This window comes from Agrilus planipennis, unplaced genomic scaffold, assembly GCF_000699045.2.
Source record: "Agrilus planipennis isolate EAB-ADULT unplaced genomic scaffold, Apla_2.0 scaffold135, whole genome shotgun sequence".
Classification (NCBI taxonomy): domain Eukaryota; kingdom Metazoa; phylum Arthropoda; class Insecta; order Coleoptera; family Buprestidae; genus Agrilus; species Agrilus planipennis.
This window is the reverse complement of record NW_020438876.1, coordinates 482,230-499,554: the sequence shown is the minus strand read 5'-3', so window position 1 is coordinate 499,554 and position 17,325 is coordinate 482,230. Positions and strand designations below refer to the sequence as shown.

The 17,325-nt window shown below is 31.5% G+C and overlaps 2 protein-coding genes across 8 annotated transcripts in view; both read left to right on the top strand.

Annotated features, from left to right (window-relative positions):
* Nucleotides 1-17,325, top strand: part of LOC108738637 (glutamate-gated chloride channel) — a 37,067-nt gene that overhangs the window by 3,727 nt on the left and 16,015 nt on the right. For 4 of the 7 annotated variants that reach the window (XR_001938012.1, XM_018472147.1, XM_018472145.1 and 1 more), the window contains exons 2-4: nt 2,704-2,795; nt 16,013-16,102; nt 16,643-16,738. Coding sequence is in view for 6 of the 7 variants with exons in the window: in XM_018472147.1 (XP_018327649.1) it covers nt 16,023-16,102; nt 16,643-16,738 (176 nt within the window). In the remaining variant the exon portion in view is untranslated. Of the gene's footprint in view, nt 1-2,169; nt 2,297-2,703; nt 2,796-16,012; nt 16,103-16,642; nt 16,739-17,325 lie in introns of those variants that run through there. The other 3 variants (XM_018472150.1, XM_018472149.1, XM_018472146.1) reach the window with 2 other exon arrangements.
* LOC108738641 (ejaculatory bulb-specific protein 3) lies at nt 12,606-13,595 on the top strand. The gene is made up of 2 exons (XM_018472152.2): nt 12,606-12,879; nt 13,284-13,595. The coding sequence occupies exons 1-2, from the start codon at nt 12,681-12,683 to the stop codon at nt 13,478-13,480; spliced, it is 396 nt and encodes a 131-aa protein (XP_018327654.1). The 5' UTR covers nt 12,606-12,680; the 3' UTR covers nt 13,481-13,595.

Below are 17,325 nucleotides of genomic sequence, written 5' to 3'. Positions count from 1 at the left end.
GGTGAACAATTATAACTATCCGCGTAAGTTAAATTGTACTTAATGACTTTAAATAAATAAATTGTATCAAAATGTAATGGTTATTTAATTACATTTATGTCGATAGACAAACAGACAGAAAAGCGAAACGAAAAAATTGATTGGGATACATAAAACATGCATTTATTTCCAGTAATAGAAAAGCCAATTGTACCTATGGTTTCAGGTGTTGTAATAAATAACTAATAGGGAGACATTTTCATGAAAAATCCAGTAGCTGTTTCTAAATTTGCTCCAGTACAGAATAAGAGTACGTATATAGGTACATTTAAGGACCTTTAAAATCTACAATTGAATGATGGTTGTCCATCATCCAATTTTTCATATTATCATAACCATATACGTAACTAAAATATGTATTTTAAATAAAGAACCACAGGAAGAGCGTCTTAAGTAATTTAACAATATAAATACTTATTATAAAATGAATTATTACAATTGTTTCGACCTACAGGTCCTCTAATAACAACACGTAGGACAAAGCAATTGTATCGTATATTATTTTGTTGTTGTTGTTGTTGTTAATTATTCGATGCAATATAAAACAAACAATACAACTAACGATAAAATTGCAAAATTTCATTAAACCGCACCTTTCAATATTTACTTTTATTAGTACTTCTTCTATTAACTATTATGCAAACTAGTCCTGCAGGCAAATGATATTTTAAAATATTGTATTAATTTTTCTTACACTTTTTTACAAAAAATAATATAATACAACATCTGCATGCTTTACAAGCTCTGTATTTATGTATCACACTGTTGTAAAGCTCTTTTGTTGCAAGCTTTGTAGGTACTAAATGTAGGTAAGTTATCGATCGCGTTCCACATTCAATGACGCAACGTAAGAATTAACTATAAAATATAAATGCTATGAACTAATTGCATTCATTATTAAAGTATACATGGATGTTAGGATTAACTGCAAAGTAAAACTTTACTTTTTTAATCGACTACTGCAGTAGGCACATTTGCTATTTAAGACGTTTAGGTAGTATGTAGTAGGAGTATGTTTTTCTTCCATTTCATCCTTATAAAATAAATACACAAAGTGGAAAATTAAATCCACTTTTTAGGCAAGGAATGGAGACAAAAATACAATAGTAATTCCCATTTAGTAAATTAGAAAAACCGATTAGTTTTATATCCCTTTAAAACGTTTTAGTTGCTACTATCAACTACCTCTGTATAGCATGAAAATTTATTTGTAATAATCTTATGAAAGACAGTTAGAATTNTTACCACATTATCAAACTTTCCCTTGCTTTGTAATTTACTTGGGTCTCCAGTTTACAAACTTCTTTTGAAATATTAATGACGTAAATAGGGTAAATCCTGCCCGAAAAGGACTTCATATGCCTCCCTGGCATTAATTAGGATGACTGATTGCCCTGAGGTACATTTTGTATTAATTTAGATTAGTTTTAATTATTTAATGCAACAAACATTGCTTTCACAGCAAAAATATTATCTAATGAAAATCCCTTAATGAAGAATTTTGCTTCTTTCATTTAATGAACTAAGTTATTAGGGTATTAGGGGGTAACTGTGCGAGCAGCGCCTTGTCAAATTAAAAAACGAACCATTTGTTATATTAATTTAATGAAATTAAATTAAAATACGATACTTGTAACTTTTTAAATTTTGGTGGAGGCGCAAGACATTTTAAATTTAACAGCAGTATACACGAAATGCTTTAAAATTATCCAAACTCTGAGATATCTTAAATTACATCTAAAGCAACTCGTTAAAGAGAACGAAATGAGAAAATATCCATTTAAAAATTAAATTATTGTACGCCAGATATAAACATTTTCAGTTAAGGTAGCAGCGACCCTCGAGAAATTTCTCTAAGAATTTGATTATCAACCATGCGATAAATTTTCATATTTCACTAACACTGAAGGAATTTAGTTTAAAATTGCAACAATTACTTTCATCGGCAAGTAGACATACTGCGATAATTTTTTCAAACTTTTTCGATCACCAATTCGATTGAGACTACGAAAAAAATTATCTGCAGGCTAGTATACAACAGATATTTTTAAGTACTTTCTCATTATCTTTGATTTTTTTATAAGTAAATATATAATGTTATTCATATTTAAAAGAGTGCCAACACTTTTTAGTAGTATCATCACAGTCAATCGACAGAAAATACAGGATTTAGTTTGTTTTGAGTGTCCTTTATTTTGCATTAGTGAAACCATAAGCTACATTTTATTATAAATATTTGGATTTAAAGAATACTAAGGTAATTTCAGAATTATTTCGAATTAAATTGTTTAAGTTAAATGTAGTTACTTCAATGGACACGAAGGCTTCAATGTTTAACAGTTGCGATTCAGGATAGTTTACATAGTACCTACAGGATGCATAATTTCAAAAAAATTCTAAAGGCTAAACGGATTTACAATTTATCTTTGCTCAAAAGTTCTAACATCGTGTTAGTTTCCAGGCCTTAAAGCTCTAAATATATTTTCTTGTCAGATTATCCTTATTTTAGTATTTAAGGATTATATGTAGATATACAGTGCATTTTCTTGTCCATGATTTCCACTATACCTATACTAAAAAGCTTGTCAAAAACTTTACTCTACATTGTCAGTCTGTAATCGCTCATACCCCACCAGGATATTTACATTTTTGGCATTGTTTCAGGGTTGGTTAGGATCAGGGCAAGAATGAATCAATAGCGAAAGACAGCAAGCGCTAAGTTTACTAGGTATGCTTGGCACCGCTGATTGATAATGGTAAGTATGACGAAGTCACCTGACAATTTTAATTCCTAATAATTTGTTAATTTTTTTATAATCTCTATTAAAGGTTAAACATAATTTGTCTACTTTACTGTCTCATTTGTATATAACATGTAAGCCTACATGTAATTACATTTTTATAAGGGGTAATTAAATTGCTCATTAGTTTGTGTTACGAGAATTAGCCTCCAATTATTTGAACGATTAAAAGTTTTTAGTACCGTTCGTAGATTATTATTGAAACATGCACAAATAATGACTGATAAAATTATATCTAAGGTCTTTGATTCGTTTAGACAAACAAACAAGCGCTTTGTTACTAAATAGAGCCAAGAAAAATAGAATAAACTGGGGGTACAATAACCTAACATAGCTCTATAACAAAATATTTGCATTTGTTTCTATCGGATATTATTATTATCAAAGAAATAGCGAATTACAAAAGATTTAATTCCTAAAATTTATAATAACTTATAACCTATAATAATTACACACTATTACCTATCAATTAATCCAATCCTTTCAAATATTAATTATTATTTATTGTGGTAGATTTTTTTTTATGAAAAAATTAATTAAAATATCTTACACCTTAAAGATCGATTACTTTTATCATAATCATTACGTTTTTTCCAAGCCTAAAGATTATAAAGAACAGACAGAACAAACCTTTTGAGTACATTTTGTTTATTTTCTCATCTATTTCACTTAGGGTTATCGGTTGATTGAGAGCTTGCGCTTATCTCCTTCTGCCTATCGATATACACGTGGAAAAATAATTATGATTTCCCAAGTTTGGAAATCTTAAGTCATATTCATAAGAAGATGTATTGTCTATTGAACGTATATTTAGCTGATAAGGTAAATGATAAGTAAAACAAAGAATATTAAGTTCATTTTCAGAAATTTATTGCAACTAGGCCTTTTTGTTGTCAACTCCAATCTAAATTTCTATAACTCTCCCAGGATAACCAAAGGCTTGTTTTCTATTCGACGGTTACTTTATGATTCCTGGTCCCTAGTTGTTAACCCTTTGAATTACCACATTATCAAACTTTCCCTTGCTTTGTAATTTACTTGGGTCTCCAGTTTACAAACTTCTTTTGAAATATTAATGACGTAAATAGGGTAAATCCTGCCCGAAAAGGACTTCATATGCCTCCCTGGCATTAATTAGGATGACTGATTGCCCTGAGGTACATTTTGTATTAATTTAGATTAGTTTTAATTATTTAATGCAACAAACATTGCTTTCACAGCAAAAATATTATCTAATGAAAATCCCTTAATGAAGAATTTTGCTTCTTTCATTTAATGAACTAAGTTATTAGGGTATTAGGGGGTAACTGTGCGAGCAGCGCCTTGTCAAATTAAAAAAAAAAAAGATGTTTTAATTTTCTGGAATCAATTCTGTTTCAAGGAATTATTTAATGGCCGATTATTATTAACAAAAGATAATATAAATATACAAATAAATGGACTTAGTGTGGTTCCAACATGTGTTATTTTCTGTAGGACTTTGAATTTAGATCAATTGAAATTTCATTTCTTTTATTTTCGTGGACATTGAGTAGGTACTAATGAATGACGAAAACGACAAGGGGGAATCCAAGAAGTCTCTATAAGAGTTGTCTCAGTTCAAAAGGAGGTAAAATTGTAGGTCAAATAAGAAGTCGCTTATAATGCAATCTACAAATGGGAGTAAAATGATTTAAACATCTAATTATAGTGTTGTTTCTTTGAGTAGTCATAGCTACGGCAGTCACGAACTGGCGGAGTCCTAGAATTTCTATATCGATCGCACTTTTCGCGCCAAGCTGTCGCCACAATTCAATATATATTTTTTTTGCACTTTATTAACATCTGCAGTTTGTTAGGTCCTCATTTGAAATTTTAATTCCTGTTTATGCATGATTTTAATGATTTACGCATTTAATTAAAACCTACTGTTAAATGTAGTTTTATTTTCCTATTACTACCAGGATCAGTGGTGTAAAATATTGACCTTGTCCTAATTTATTTCTGAATGTACATACTCCTACTGTAACTACATAAACTTCTTCTTTTGTTTCTTCTACTTTTACGTTCCACGATGCCTAAGTTTACCGAACGTTTGGTAGAACCAACATAGATCAAGGAAATCTCACGTAAATATTAGGAAGGGAGTCAGACAGGGATGCACAATGTCACCGCTACTTTTTAATCTATACATCGAAGACGCCACCAACATCATTAAAGGCAGTACAACTGTAGGGATAGATGTGCAAGGGCAAAAGATTAGTATGCTTAGATTTGCAGATGATATAGCAGTATTAGCATCTAGCAAGGAGGACCTAGAGATAGCTTTAAATAAAATGGAAGCGGTACTGACAGATCAGTACTGTATGAAAATAAATAAAAGTAAAACTAAAATACTGATATGCAAGGGAAGAAAAAGTAGGGAAAGAGCGAATATAAAGATAGGAGACGAAAAATTAGAAGAAGTGGCTGATTTTAGATACCTAGGAAGTCAGATAAGTGAGGATGGAAGGAGTAGTAGGGATATAAAGCAGAGGATAGCGCAGGGTCGTGTCGCCTTTAATAAAAAGAAGTCACTTCTATGCTCGCGAACGGTTAATTTAGAAATTCGAAAAAGGTTGTTAAAGGTGTATGTTTGGAGCACGGCGTTGTACGGGTGCGAAACATGGACAGTGGGAGCGGCGGAAAAGAAAAGGTTAGAAGCGTTCGAAATGTGGTGTTATAGGCGGATGATGAGGATATCGTGGGTAGAAAAGGTTAGAAATGAAGAGGTATTGGAAAGAATAGGAGAACAGAGGACTCTATGGAAGTCAATAAAAAATAGGCGAGATAGGTTGGTAGGACACCTTCTTAGGCATGAAGGTCTAGTCAGAGACATATTAGAGGCAGAAACAGGAGTTAGGAGGGGTAGTGGTGGACCTAGATTAGATTACTGTTCGCAAATAGTTAAGGATGCGGGATGTTCTAGTTTTAGGGAAATGCGAAGTTTAGCTCAGGATAGGAAAGAGTGGAGGTACGTGTCCAACTAGTCTTAGGACTGACGACTTTATGATGATGATGATATTGATTAATGTAATATCTAATTATGAGTTATGGAACTATTTTTGATAGAACCCTTGCACGTATTATGTAGGTATGTCAGTAAATCGTAAAATTTTAATTGTTATTTTAAGAAACCACATTATAATTGTATCAGATTGGATCTTTTATGTTTACATATATTTCTTGAGGTATTTTTTGTACCAATGTAGGTACACCGAACACGAAATCGCAAATTGCACATTTAACTAACGAATCCTCTCGTTGTATGTAATTAATTAAGACACTTTAGCTTTCTAATTAACAACTTTTCATCAAGAAAATTATTTACGAGATCTAATTCAGAATACCTCTATGCGCAACAATTTAAATGGCGCATTTCTTCCTACCGATTCCAGTGAATTGCACATTGCATTTTAACTGGAACTATAAAATTTTGCTGACGTAAATGCCATTTTGCTTCAAACTGATTTCGACTTACTTTACGACTTATTTCCGTAAAAGGGTGTCAGCTTTAATAAATGCAAGTGACTGCAATCAAACTACAATTGATATGTTTGCTGAGGGAGATAATTTACACCCTTATGAGTTATATATCACATTATTTATCGTAGGATTTTCAGCCCTCAAACTACTTAGACATGCACCTTCAGTCCATTCTATTTTGCGAACAGTAATTATCTTAACCTCTCTTAACTCCCGTTTCTGCTTCTAATATGTCTCTAATTAGCCCTTCATGTCTGAAGTAATCTCTCCCGCCAATTGACTTCTATTGAACCCTTTGTTCTCCTACTTTTTCTAATATTTCCTTATTTCTAACCTTATTATTGAAGCTTTTTTTAACATATTCCTATAGTAAAACATTTTAAACACGTCAAATTTTCAGCAGTGCCCACCGTCCACGTTCAAACACACTTTTAATAATCTTTTTCAAATTTCTAGATTAACCGATCCTGAGCGCAAAAGTGATTTCTTTTTATTAAAAGAAATCCGATCATGCGCTTTTCTTTGTTTTATATTTCTACAGATTTTTCATTTTTTTTTCTTTATGAAATTAAGGACAATTTTTCTGTAATCCTTTATTCGCCTGGGGGAAAAAGGTATTGCAAAAATGTATGAAATTTATCGATCTGGGCAACCCTTATCAAGTAAATAAAAATATTTAATTTTACTAAGTGTGGCTAAGTGTAAATGGCTGCCGAAAAGTTTGAAAGCACTCAGAGTAATAAGAAGAAAAAATAGATGTACTGTACGTAATTGCTTAAGTGTTACATTTGGCGCTGAATTACCAAAAAGGCTACGGAAGCACCAGATAATGGGTTCATATCTTTCGGTTACCCCATGATAAACGTGATACAATCTAGAAAGAAAATTATGCCCTAACTTTCATAACTTTTAACGAGTACATGTATGCAAGTATATTTATATATATTTATATGGATCCTTAAAACTTTTTCATGGTACTATAGGTATCTAAAACATATGCTAAAAGAGTAGCATTTCTTTGTAACCCAGATAAAAATCAATAGGTAGGTAAGACTGAGTGGAGTGTAAAGTTCAAAAAGACGTGAAAGAAACTGTAAATTTGTGATGTAGAAGTACCCATTAGAGTTTCTTCTTTCATATGAAAGTAGCTTCTGCTTTTCGCGTTTTTAACCGTAAATTACATGCAAAAAACAACATGCTGCTTCTTTTTCCAACGGGAATGAAACTGCGAGTTTAAAGTGTAAATTACCTCCGTGTTGAAATTGATCTTTCTGGTGCATTCACATTTCGTAAAAGCAAAGTTATTTCTCCTAGGGTACGAAGATTTAAAAGTCTACGTATTTTGAGATATGTTCTGTACTGTTTCTTGTTTACATTTTATTGAAACCAAACGTTATTTTTCAATTTGTTTAAAATTTTACAAATAAGGCTTGATTCACACTATCTGTCAGAAGCCGTCCGTCAGTTTTTCGGAAATTTTTTAGGTTAGCAGGTTTTCGTGGCAATGTTTAAAAAATATTCGCTTATTAATTTAGCAGTTACTACCCTTTTACTGGAAAAAGAAGATGAGAAACAAGCGAAACGGGAAAATAAAATATTATCATTACTGTCACTATAATATCTTTCATTTAAAATGTATAAACACTCATAAGTTTGTAGATACTAAAAGAATTAATTTTTAGTCCTTTTTGCTTACTAAAAAAGCCCCTTTTTTGCTGGGTACCTAACGGATTGAATGTATTCCTAACGAAGTGAAAATCAAGCTTTAAGTGAATAATAGTGATCAATAATCTTAAAGTTGTCTTCTGCATTAAAACGTTTTTTTTTTTGTTGTATTTTTACAAAAGTAAATTGCATCATCATCAACATTTCGAAATAATTAATTTCATGACTCATTCAAGTCGGTAAATACTTATAAAGGTAATAAGAAAAAAGATAGATGGCTTCGTACAACACAAACTTACATTTTCGATACAGCTACATATAAATACATCTACTTTTTTCTTATTAAGATTATCGTGAGTACCTGACTTAATTAATTGCTGTAAAAACGGTATTATTACCATACCCGCGAATACGCATTAGCACCAGATTAAGCCCCCCTAGCAACCAGCTAATAATTTTGAATATCGTAGTTGTCGACACACCTAAAAAATTAAGTATACCATTACTCAAATAGTTCCTTGTTTGACGACGATGTATGTTCTTATATGAAGAGGAATGATTATTTACCAGGTCCTTCATTAGAGAATATTGTAAAACATACACAAAAACTATTAACGTCACGTCTGTATTATTATGCATGAAGAAAAACGTTCCAATCAAGGTTATCTATTTTGTATTGTAATTTTCCTATTGGAACAGTTTAGGTTGTTACCCATGTTTTCAACCAACTTCAAAAATTGAGGTTTCCAATTTGATTGTATTTCTCTAATTCTTAGTCAATTGTGAACCGATTTTTGGATGGGCTATATCTCAAGGGTGGTCCCATTTAAATTCGAAAAAAATATTCCACCTGTAAGGGGAAAAAGCTACTTGAAGAGGTTACCAAACTGGTCATTTCCGTCTTATATTTATCCTGATGGAGGCTACATCTCCAGTGTGGTCCAGTTTGTACTTGTTAACTTTTTAGTTTAAGAAAATCGTACAAATGGCGCAGTAAACGCCATCTGTATCACGATGCTACATCTTTTGTTTAAGTTTGTGCACAATAGGCAAAGTATTGATGTCGATTTTTCTTACGTCAGTTATAAGAAATCTAATGCAAAAAAGTGTTGATGACAGGATTTTTTTATCAGCCCCTCAAATCAATTTCTAAATAAAGAAAATTGATGAAAACCACAATAACGCGAATATTTATATTATATATAGGTACTAATTTTCAGTAAGAAATCTTCGTCGATTGCAAACAAAAAAAATCTAAACTTATAAAAACAAATCTTCAGTTATTTTTTGTTTATTCGCATCCACTAGACTGACACGTGAAGGATAATCTAAATTTCCTAATGCAAATTATTTTAGCATTGTAATTCAGCCTCGCTGTACGTCTAAATGAAGACAATTGCAATTTTGCAGTGTGATATCTGCCTGATAAAAGAACTAACTATTCTAATGGTTGTTACATAGGTATATTTACGTATTTTTGCATTTTATGGGTATCGCATTGGCCCACATTCGTATGCAGTCTTCGCCATTACAGCCGTTTATGCTTCCAAAGTACATCGTAGGTGTATTATTTAAACGGATGCAAGGATTTACTGTTTTAATAAAGGCAGAAATCTTCTCTAATACAGCAATTCGTAAACAAAGCAAACATAAAACCAACTATAAATCTCTGTTTATCATGTTAACGATTCAGCATTTTTCCTAATGTTTGGAAATAATTCCCTAGCGTTCCTTTAGTGAATCATTTTTCACGGAAATTTTCAATTTTCACTGAGATGCAGCCTTTGATGAATAATACAATAAACAGAACAACGATTTGCTCGTTTTATGTAGGTGTGCCATCTCAGGGATTTCCTATCCAATATTTGCAAAAGAAAAATAGAATGAAATAGAACCGATAGCAAGACTTTGAACTATATATATATTCCAGGAATATTGTTACTGTATTTTTCATTTTTACGATCGGTATTTTCTCTTTTCAAAGAACTCTTCCTGTTCTAGTACCTTCGTTTTTATTTCTTAACAAAAATAGTTAGATAGATACTTAACATTGAATTCAATGTTTATATGTGTAGCTATGACATGTTCGTTGAGTTAAGATTTATTTCATTTAAAATGTTTTTAAACAGGAAGGAAGTAATAGCCTCGAAGCAATAGAGTCCATAAGCAGTTTGGTCTGTTAGTATGTTAGAGGTCAGTTTTGTAGGTATAAAGTTGCATATTAAGAAAGTTTTTTTTTCGAATTGGTGACCCCCATGCAGTTTTATTAATTTCTATTGCAGGTCGTCTGCTTTACGGTTATAGAATTAAAATAATAGATACGTGAACTTCAGTATGAGATACGTTTAAAAAAATAAGTGAAATTAATTATCTGCATAACCTTGGCTCCAAAAAATGAAACTGTTTTCTCATTGTGGTACCCATTATAGCGAAATATACTTCTTATAATTGTTCTTTGGTTGCAATGTCCTTGCAAAACAAAAACATACCTTTGACTACTTTATCTCAAAGTATATGACAAAAATAATAAATAATTTGGAAGATAATTTTTTTATGGATTTACTTATATTTATTTCATTTTCGTACTACCTATTTGCAAGCGGTTCTTTTGTAATATGAAAACGTTAATTAAAATAATTAAACAGAAGAGTGCGAGATGAATGCTGGATTAACAGCGGCGTGCAATAAACCAACCGAAAATTAACTTTGACTTTAATTAGGTGCAATACGACTACAAAACTTTGCCTATTCCAATTTCGGTTCTTGATACAAAGAAAACCCTTCCTTTAGGAAAAGTGTATCTGTTAATGAACTAATTGGTAATTTATTCAACAATTTTATTTCAGCTTCTCGATTATAGTAAAGTTAATAAACTTATTGTTTATAGGCACTTATTTTCAATGTATTATTTATTAGCTATCATGCAACAAAAAGCTTCTATCTATAGCCATAAAACTTGACGACATTTTTAGGGTATTGCTTCTGCTACTGCGTTGTGTGAAATCAGTTTTCTGTCACAATCACTTAGGGGGTGACTCAGGGCTGAATATGTATCCATGCAATACAAACATTTAAGCCACTATAAACAGTTCTTCAAGTGAACAAAAATTTCTACTACACAAAAAGCAAAAACCCATTGAATATTAGCGGTTACATTAATTAAGTATTTGTTATTTGATGAATTTCAACAAAGTAAATTTTATAACTAAATTCTTTACGATTTAGTACCTATCTGACTATTTTCCAAACATAAAATACGATTTAAATATTATTTTCCACACAATTTGTTTCTGTATTTACGGCAGTATTCAGTTACTCAATTATCGTCATCTCTCTTCCTGGAAAATATCAAAACAAGCAGGTGCAATAAACACAAAGAAGTGGAACTTGATATGCAGGCCGGATATACAGCATGTAAATGTGTATAAACCCTTGACTTTAACAGCGGAATTTTTTCAGATCTATTGTGAAAATTTATTCGAAAAATTTTCCTCATGAACTCCTAACGCTGTCTCACATTATTTGTTTATAGCGTTTTTTCTTATTGGCAAGCTTCTTATGCAGCAACTTTAGTAGTACGTAATATCGACACAATATACGCAAAAAAAACAATAATTAAGATCGATTAAACACAGGTAGATATACATAGTACCTGTAATACGAGGGTGGATTGATAAGTTTCCGGCCTGACCAAGAAAAACAAGGTTTTTAAAAATTTTTTTTTTTTATTTCTCAACATAATCTCCTCCAAGGCTGATACATTTCTCATAGCGGTGTTCCAGTCTATTAATGCCATCTCTATAGACTGATTCGTCAAGCTCCTCAAAATAACCATTTACAGCTTCGATTACTTCTTCATTGTCCGCAAATCTCTTACCGCCAAGCCATTTTTTGAGATTAGGGAACAGAAAATAGTCACTCGGGGCTAGGTCTGGAGAGTAAGGAGGGTGCGGCATCAATCACACGTTCATATGACATCTTACAGGTCTCAGCTATCTCACGCACTTTCAATCTGCGGTCTCCCAGCACTATTTGATGAATTTTTTCGATCATATCTGGAGTTGTGACCTCAACGGGGCGTCCTGAGCGAGGCCCATCAGAGGTGCTCACACGACCCTTTTTAAACTCGGAAACCCACTGCTTAACGGTTGAATATGACGGGGAGGATGTCCCCAGTGTTGAGTCCATCTCTTTTTTAATTTCCTTCGGCGTTAACCCCTTCAAATAAAAGTATTTGATGACAGCACGATTTTCCTGCTTTTCCATTTTTACGAAAACCACAGAGGCGTCTTGTTCAGCGTGCTGTCAAACCTACACTAGCAAGGAGATCGGGCTGAAACTATAGCTACAAGCTATCCAAGGATGGTACTATAGAATTCACCTCAAGGTAGGCCTAGTGGCGTCATCTCTTGGTTAGGCCGGAAACTTATCAATCCACCCTCGTATATGAGATGAATAAAAAAATAACCGTGACCCTGACTACTCAGAATCTATGACGTATGAATGTAAACATGACAAATTATTATTCGTGTTGGCATTGGTCCTTTCCTCCACTCTATTATTTTCAAAAACCACTAGATACCTATAAATTCGGAAGACTCCGTACCATCGAATCATAGTGTGCTTTGAAACCGAAAGAAGAAAACAAGTTTCTAAAAAAAAAAATCAAAAATGAAAAGTTTTGCAATTGTTACGCTTTTGGCCGTTGCCATGGCAGTGGTTTATGCCGCTCCCGATGGCGTTAAGTTCACCACCAAGTACGACAACATTGACCTGGATGAAATTCTCCAAAACGAGAGACTTTTCAACAACTACTTCAAGTGTCTAACCGGCGAGGGAAAATGCACCCCTGACGGCGAAGAACTCAAAAGTAAGTACGCCTTTAGTTTTTCATTAAAAATATTATAATAAATTGTTAATAATAAATATACACATGCATATGTAATGCATATCCTTCAAAGAACTCCTGCATTTCAAAATTTTCCTTTCCATTTTCCGACTGAACTGAAATTTCGAAGTGGATGACAAGAAAAATAATTAATTCTGACTAAAAACTTACTGCAATTCTGTTTGTAATACGTAGAATTTCGATTGCCTTAAATGACCACAGTGAAATTAAAATAAATCAACAAAGAAGTTCACATTTGAATCTCAGAATATAAAAGAACGATCAATAATTATATGTCATATTTAACTTAATAAACTTGTATATTTTGTTATTCCTATATTCGTCGATTAATTTTGAATGTATTGATGATTTTTCTTATTGCATAGAGGACATTCCTGAGGCCTTAAAGAACAAGTGTGGAGGATGCAGCGAAAAGCAGAGGGAAGGTGCAAAGAAAGTTGTCCAATTCCTTGTGAAGAACAAACCAGAACAATTCAAGAAACTCGAACAATTGTACGATCCCGAAGGTAACTACAGACGTGATAACAAGGAACTGTTGGAAAAAGAAGGCATTCATTTGTAAATAATTTAGTATTATTATGCCCGCCGCAAGGATTATGTTGATTCTGATTTTTATTGTTGAGCTCTTGTCTTACTGTTCTAATATAGGCAATCAATAAATTTTATTTCATATACAAGTAATTTTGATTTAACTGGAACAATCCTTCATCTTCCTTGGCATCCCAATTAAATTAAAAATGATATTTAAGTAAAATTCTGTGTCTCCAGAATTAATTTCTTTTGAGCTTAATGCTTCTCTGATCCTGTATACGTAAAAGAGAAACTAAACTTAATTTTAGTTAAATAATTACGTATAGAAATCCGTTAGCAAAGGAAAGGTGTAAACAAAAAGGAACTTAAAAGCATGCTAACAAATTGTATAAATACAATAAGACAGTGCAAATAATTGATGTATATATGTACTACAGTTCACTTTAAGAAAAGTGAATACTTTTAATGATATCGTTTCTCATTTAAATTTGATGAGTTGTAGTAGAAAATAAGATAATTAACATTTAATTTGTTAAAAACTAGCACCCGTCATTTAAGTTGTGATTGCATTTTTGACGTCAACTTAATTATTCTTGCGATCACAATATGCTAATTTTTCTTTTTTTTTGTACACTTTTTATACTCATTACATTGTTGGTAATTATATGCTGCAGATGCTTTTTTTTAACGACATTAGATTGTTGATGATATTACAGCGATTAATTTTAATAAGGACAACTCCAACTTTCTCCCGATCTATGTCCACAAATATTGTGAAGAACCATTACAAAAGTGACCAAAACTATTAAAAAAAATAAAATAAGAATGTGATAATTGCTTCAACGTAATGATTGTCTCAGAAATAGTGGTTAAAGAAAGACATAATTGTCTATGCATATAACAAGAAAGAACATCAGTGTGTTAAATAATTATGTAAATTGTTTGATGAACATTCAATATGTGGTTATTCGTTTTGAAATTGAGTTGAAGAACTATTAAACTTTTGATTTTAAACTGGAAAGATGTTTCGCTACGAATAGATGGTCAATACTGATAAACATGTACTAAATGTGCATCATTATTGAATCAATATTTAAAAACTTCATTAGAAATGTTACAATTAGTTGTACAAAGGAACTTTAATCGTACAATACAAGGATATTAGTGAATAATAATTAAGTATTTCTAATTTGGCATAGTTCCATCTTGTTTGGCCAAAACCTTTTTATACGTAGGCAGACGTATGACAGAAATGAAAACCGTGAAAATCCTACAAGTCGTTTGCTAGAAAATTATTGTGCAAATTGCATTTCTTACATCGGAGTTAAAAATAGCAGATATTAATTAATTAAATCCTTGAATTCACAGTAGACATAAAAAACGTAATCAAACAATTTAAATAGGTCTAATTAAAACGGGTAGGTATAAGAGAAGAAAAGTAAATACAACTTATAAAGAGGAAATAAATGCAAATGGAATTGCAAGTTTTTTATAACCAAAATAAAAATATGTAATTTAAATATGCATTTTTAGCTTCCCGAACATTAAATTTAATGTACGACTCAACCTTTATAAAATAGAAGCCATTTGTATGCAAATCATTTCTAGGTTGTTTTATTGTTACAATTTCTTTAAGAGGTATCATTATCATCACCATTAAATCTACAAGCCTTCGCTGAAATAGTGTCTAGCTACTTTTATGGACTAGATGAGCCAGTTTTCGAACATTAAAATTGTAGACAGTTTATTTAAATTTAATTATTTTTAAAAAATGAACAAACTGGTTGATATAAAGGATCATTCTATTTTACTATGATTGAAAATCTTACAATACTGCTTTAACTAAATTAAAAGCATAGTTACTTCTTAAATGGGTAGCTATTAGAATGGCCAGTTTTAAAAACAAATATTGGATGTTTTCTCCATGGAAAACTAAATCTTTTCATCGACGTAAAAAAGCAAATATTTATCAACCTTACTGACCGTTTTCAACAAAATTACATGTATAATTAACAAATGAATTTAGCTAACAAAACCACTTGTACTTTTATAAAAATATTTAACCATTTTAAGTGTTTTCATCAACGATTTCGACCTTTCTGAAACCAAATCTTCCTATATGTATTATGAAATCTATGTTACCAATACATAACTTAGTAAACATGTTATTCAATAATTGTAAAGATGAGGTCAATTTTTCCTATTTACTATGAACACATTAGACACATCACAAAAGATGTAATACGCGGTTCATTAAAGAAGTTTTTCACCTAACACCCTACATATACATAACTAGGGGTGGTAATATTAAAATTGACTCATAATGCAGGTACTACTACAAAAATTAATTTGCTACTTTAGGCTACACGATTTTACGAATTTATTTTACCAAATTAATCAAGGGTTATTTGATTTGTTAGACACACCACATAAGATGTAATACGCGGTTCATTGAAAAAGTTTTTGAACTAACAACCCTACATATACATAACTAGGGGTGGTAAAATTAAAATTGATCCAAAATGCAGGCAGATTTTATTTAGTTTCTTCTTTTTTTTTTAAGGTGTCCTAATATGGGTCGAGCATGGCTACAAATTGGAGCTGCTGTGTTTTTCTTGATTACCATGAGAATTTGTTGTGCTGATAACGACATGTAAGTCAAAAACACTAAACACTTACCGAAAATCAAACGAAGATCGTTTTGTATATGGAAAAACAAATGCTGGACAGGTTACTTTAGGGTCGTATTGTGTTGTTTCATACGTTCTTTAAAAGAGCCATTCGTATGTCTGATATATATTCACAATTGTATTAGAAAAGGTATTTTCGTTCAGCAACATTTTAGTAGTATGCAGGTAATAGCTTAAGAAATCTGGCAAGCTAGATTAGTAGTAGCGTGTTGTGGAAAATCTAAAGGAAAAGGCTATTAAATTGGGGCTCTAATGTGTCAAAAGGTGCATTTTGATGGCGTGAAACACGAAGCACTGCCTTAAGACCCGCATTTATCATTTTTAGCCCTAAAAAACTGACAAAGTACGAACAAAAATAACTGTAATACAGGCTACTGTAGTAAAAAGATAATTAGAAGGTGAAAGATTGCAAGAAAATAAGTTTATTCAGAGTGCGAATTCTTTTGGTTTATATTATCGTACTTATGTATATTTGCAGCTAGCTATGTATGTATGTTTTATAGGAATTTTCCGTCTTCGAGATATCATAACAAAGTGAAAAGATGGGTGCAATGCTCCACCGCTGGAACTAGAAATCAGAGATCAAAAACGTACATAAGGTAACATTGGAAACTGACGATTAAAAAATTCGAAACTTTGCATCCATTGTTAATAATATTATTATTATTATTTAGAAAAGCAACTGCTTCTTTTTACTTATTAGCGCTTACAAAAGTAATTATTATTATTTTATTTTAATGGAACTCCATGGCTTCTTCGAAAGCAAAGAATTTTAATCTAATTGCAAAAGAAATAGTTTCGCTAGTACAAAAGATATACGCTTTTCAGTATCAGCATTTAGGAACACTTTATAATAATAAAAATATATTGTAAAAGTGAATTAAATGTAGAAAAAGTGCTTCATCTGGCTTGTCAACTTATTTTAGGCAAAATTTAGACTATACTACGCTTCTGTAATATACTAGTATATTAAAATGCGTTATATTGATAGAATGAGACATTAGATAATACATATTTGTAATACATATTTAACAGATGTATTAATATGTACTGTTATCTATTTTATTTTATTCATGAAAAAGTCACACGCTTGTTTTTGGCAAGACCCTCATGTTATGTATAGTTTAATAACACGATCTCGTAAATATAATACAAAAAATGTACTTTGTGCTTGGGTGTTAATAAA

What these genes read in the sequence shown, in the direction of transcription:
- LOC108738641 (XM_018472152.2), top strand. Translation starts at nt 12,681, where the DNA reads ATGAAAAGTTTTGCAATTGTTACGCTTTTGGCCGTTGCCATGGCAGTG. An exon ending in TGACGGCGAAGAACTCAAAA is followed by an intron (nt 12,880 to 13,283) that starts GTAAGTACGCCT and finishes CTTATTGCATAG; the next exon opens with AGGACATTCCTGAGGCCTTA.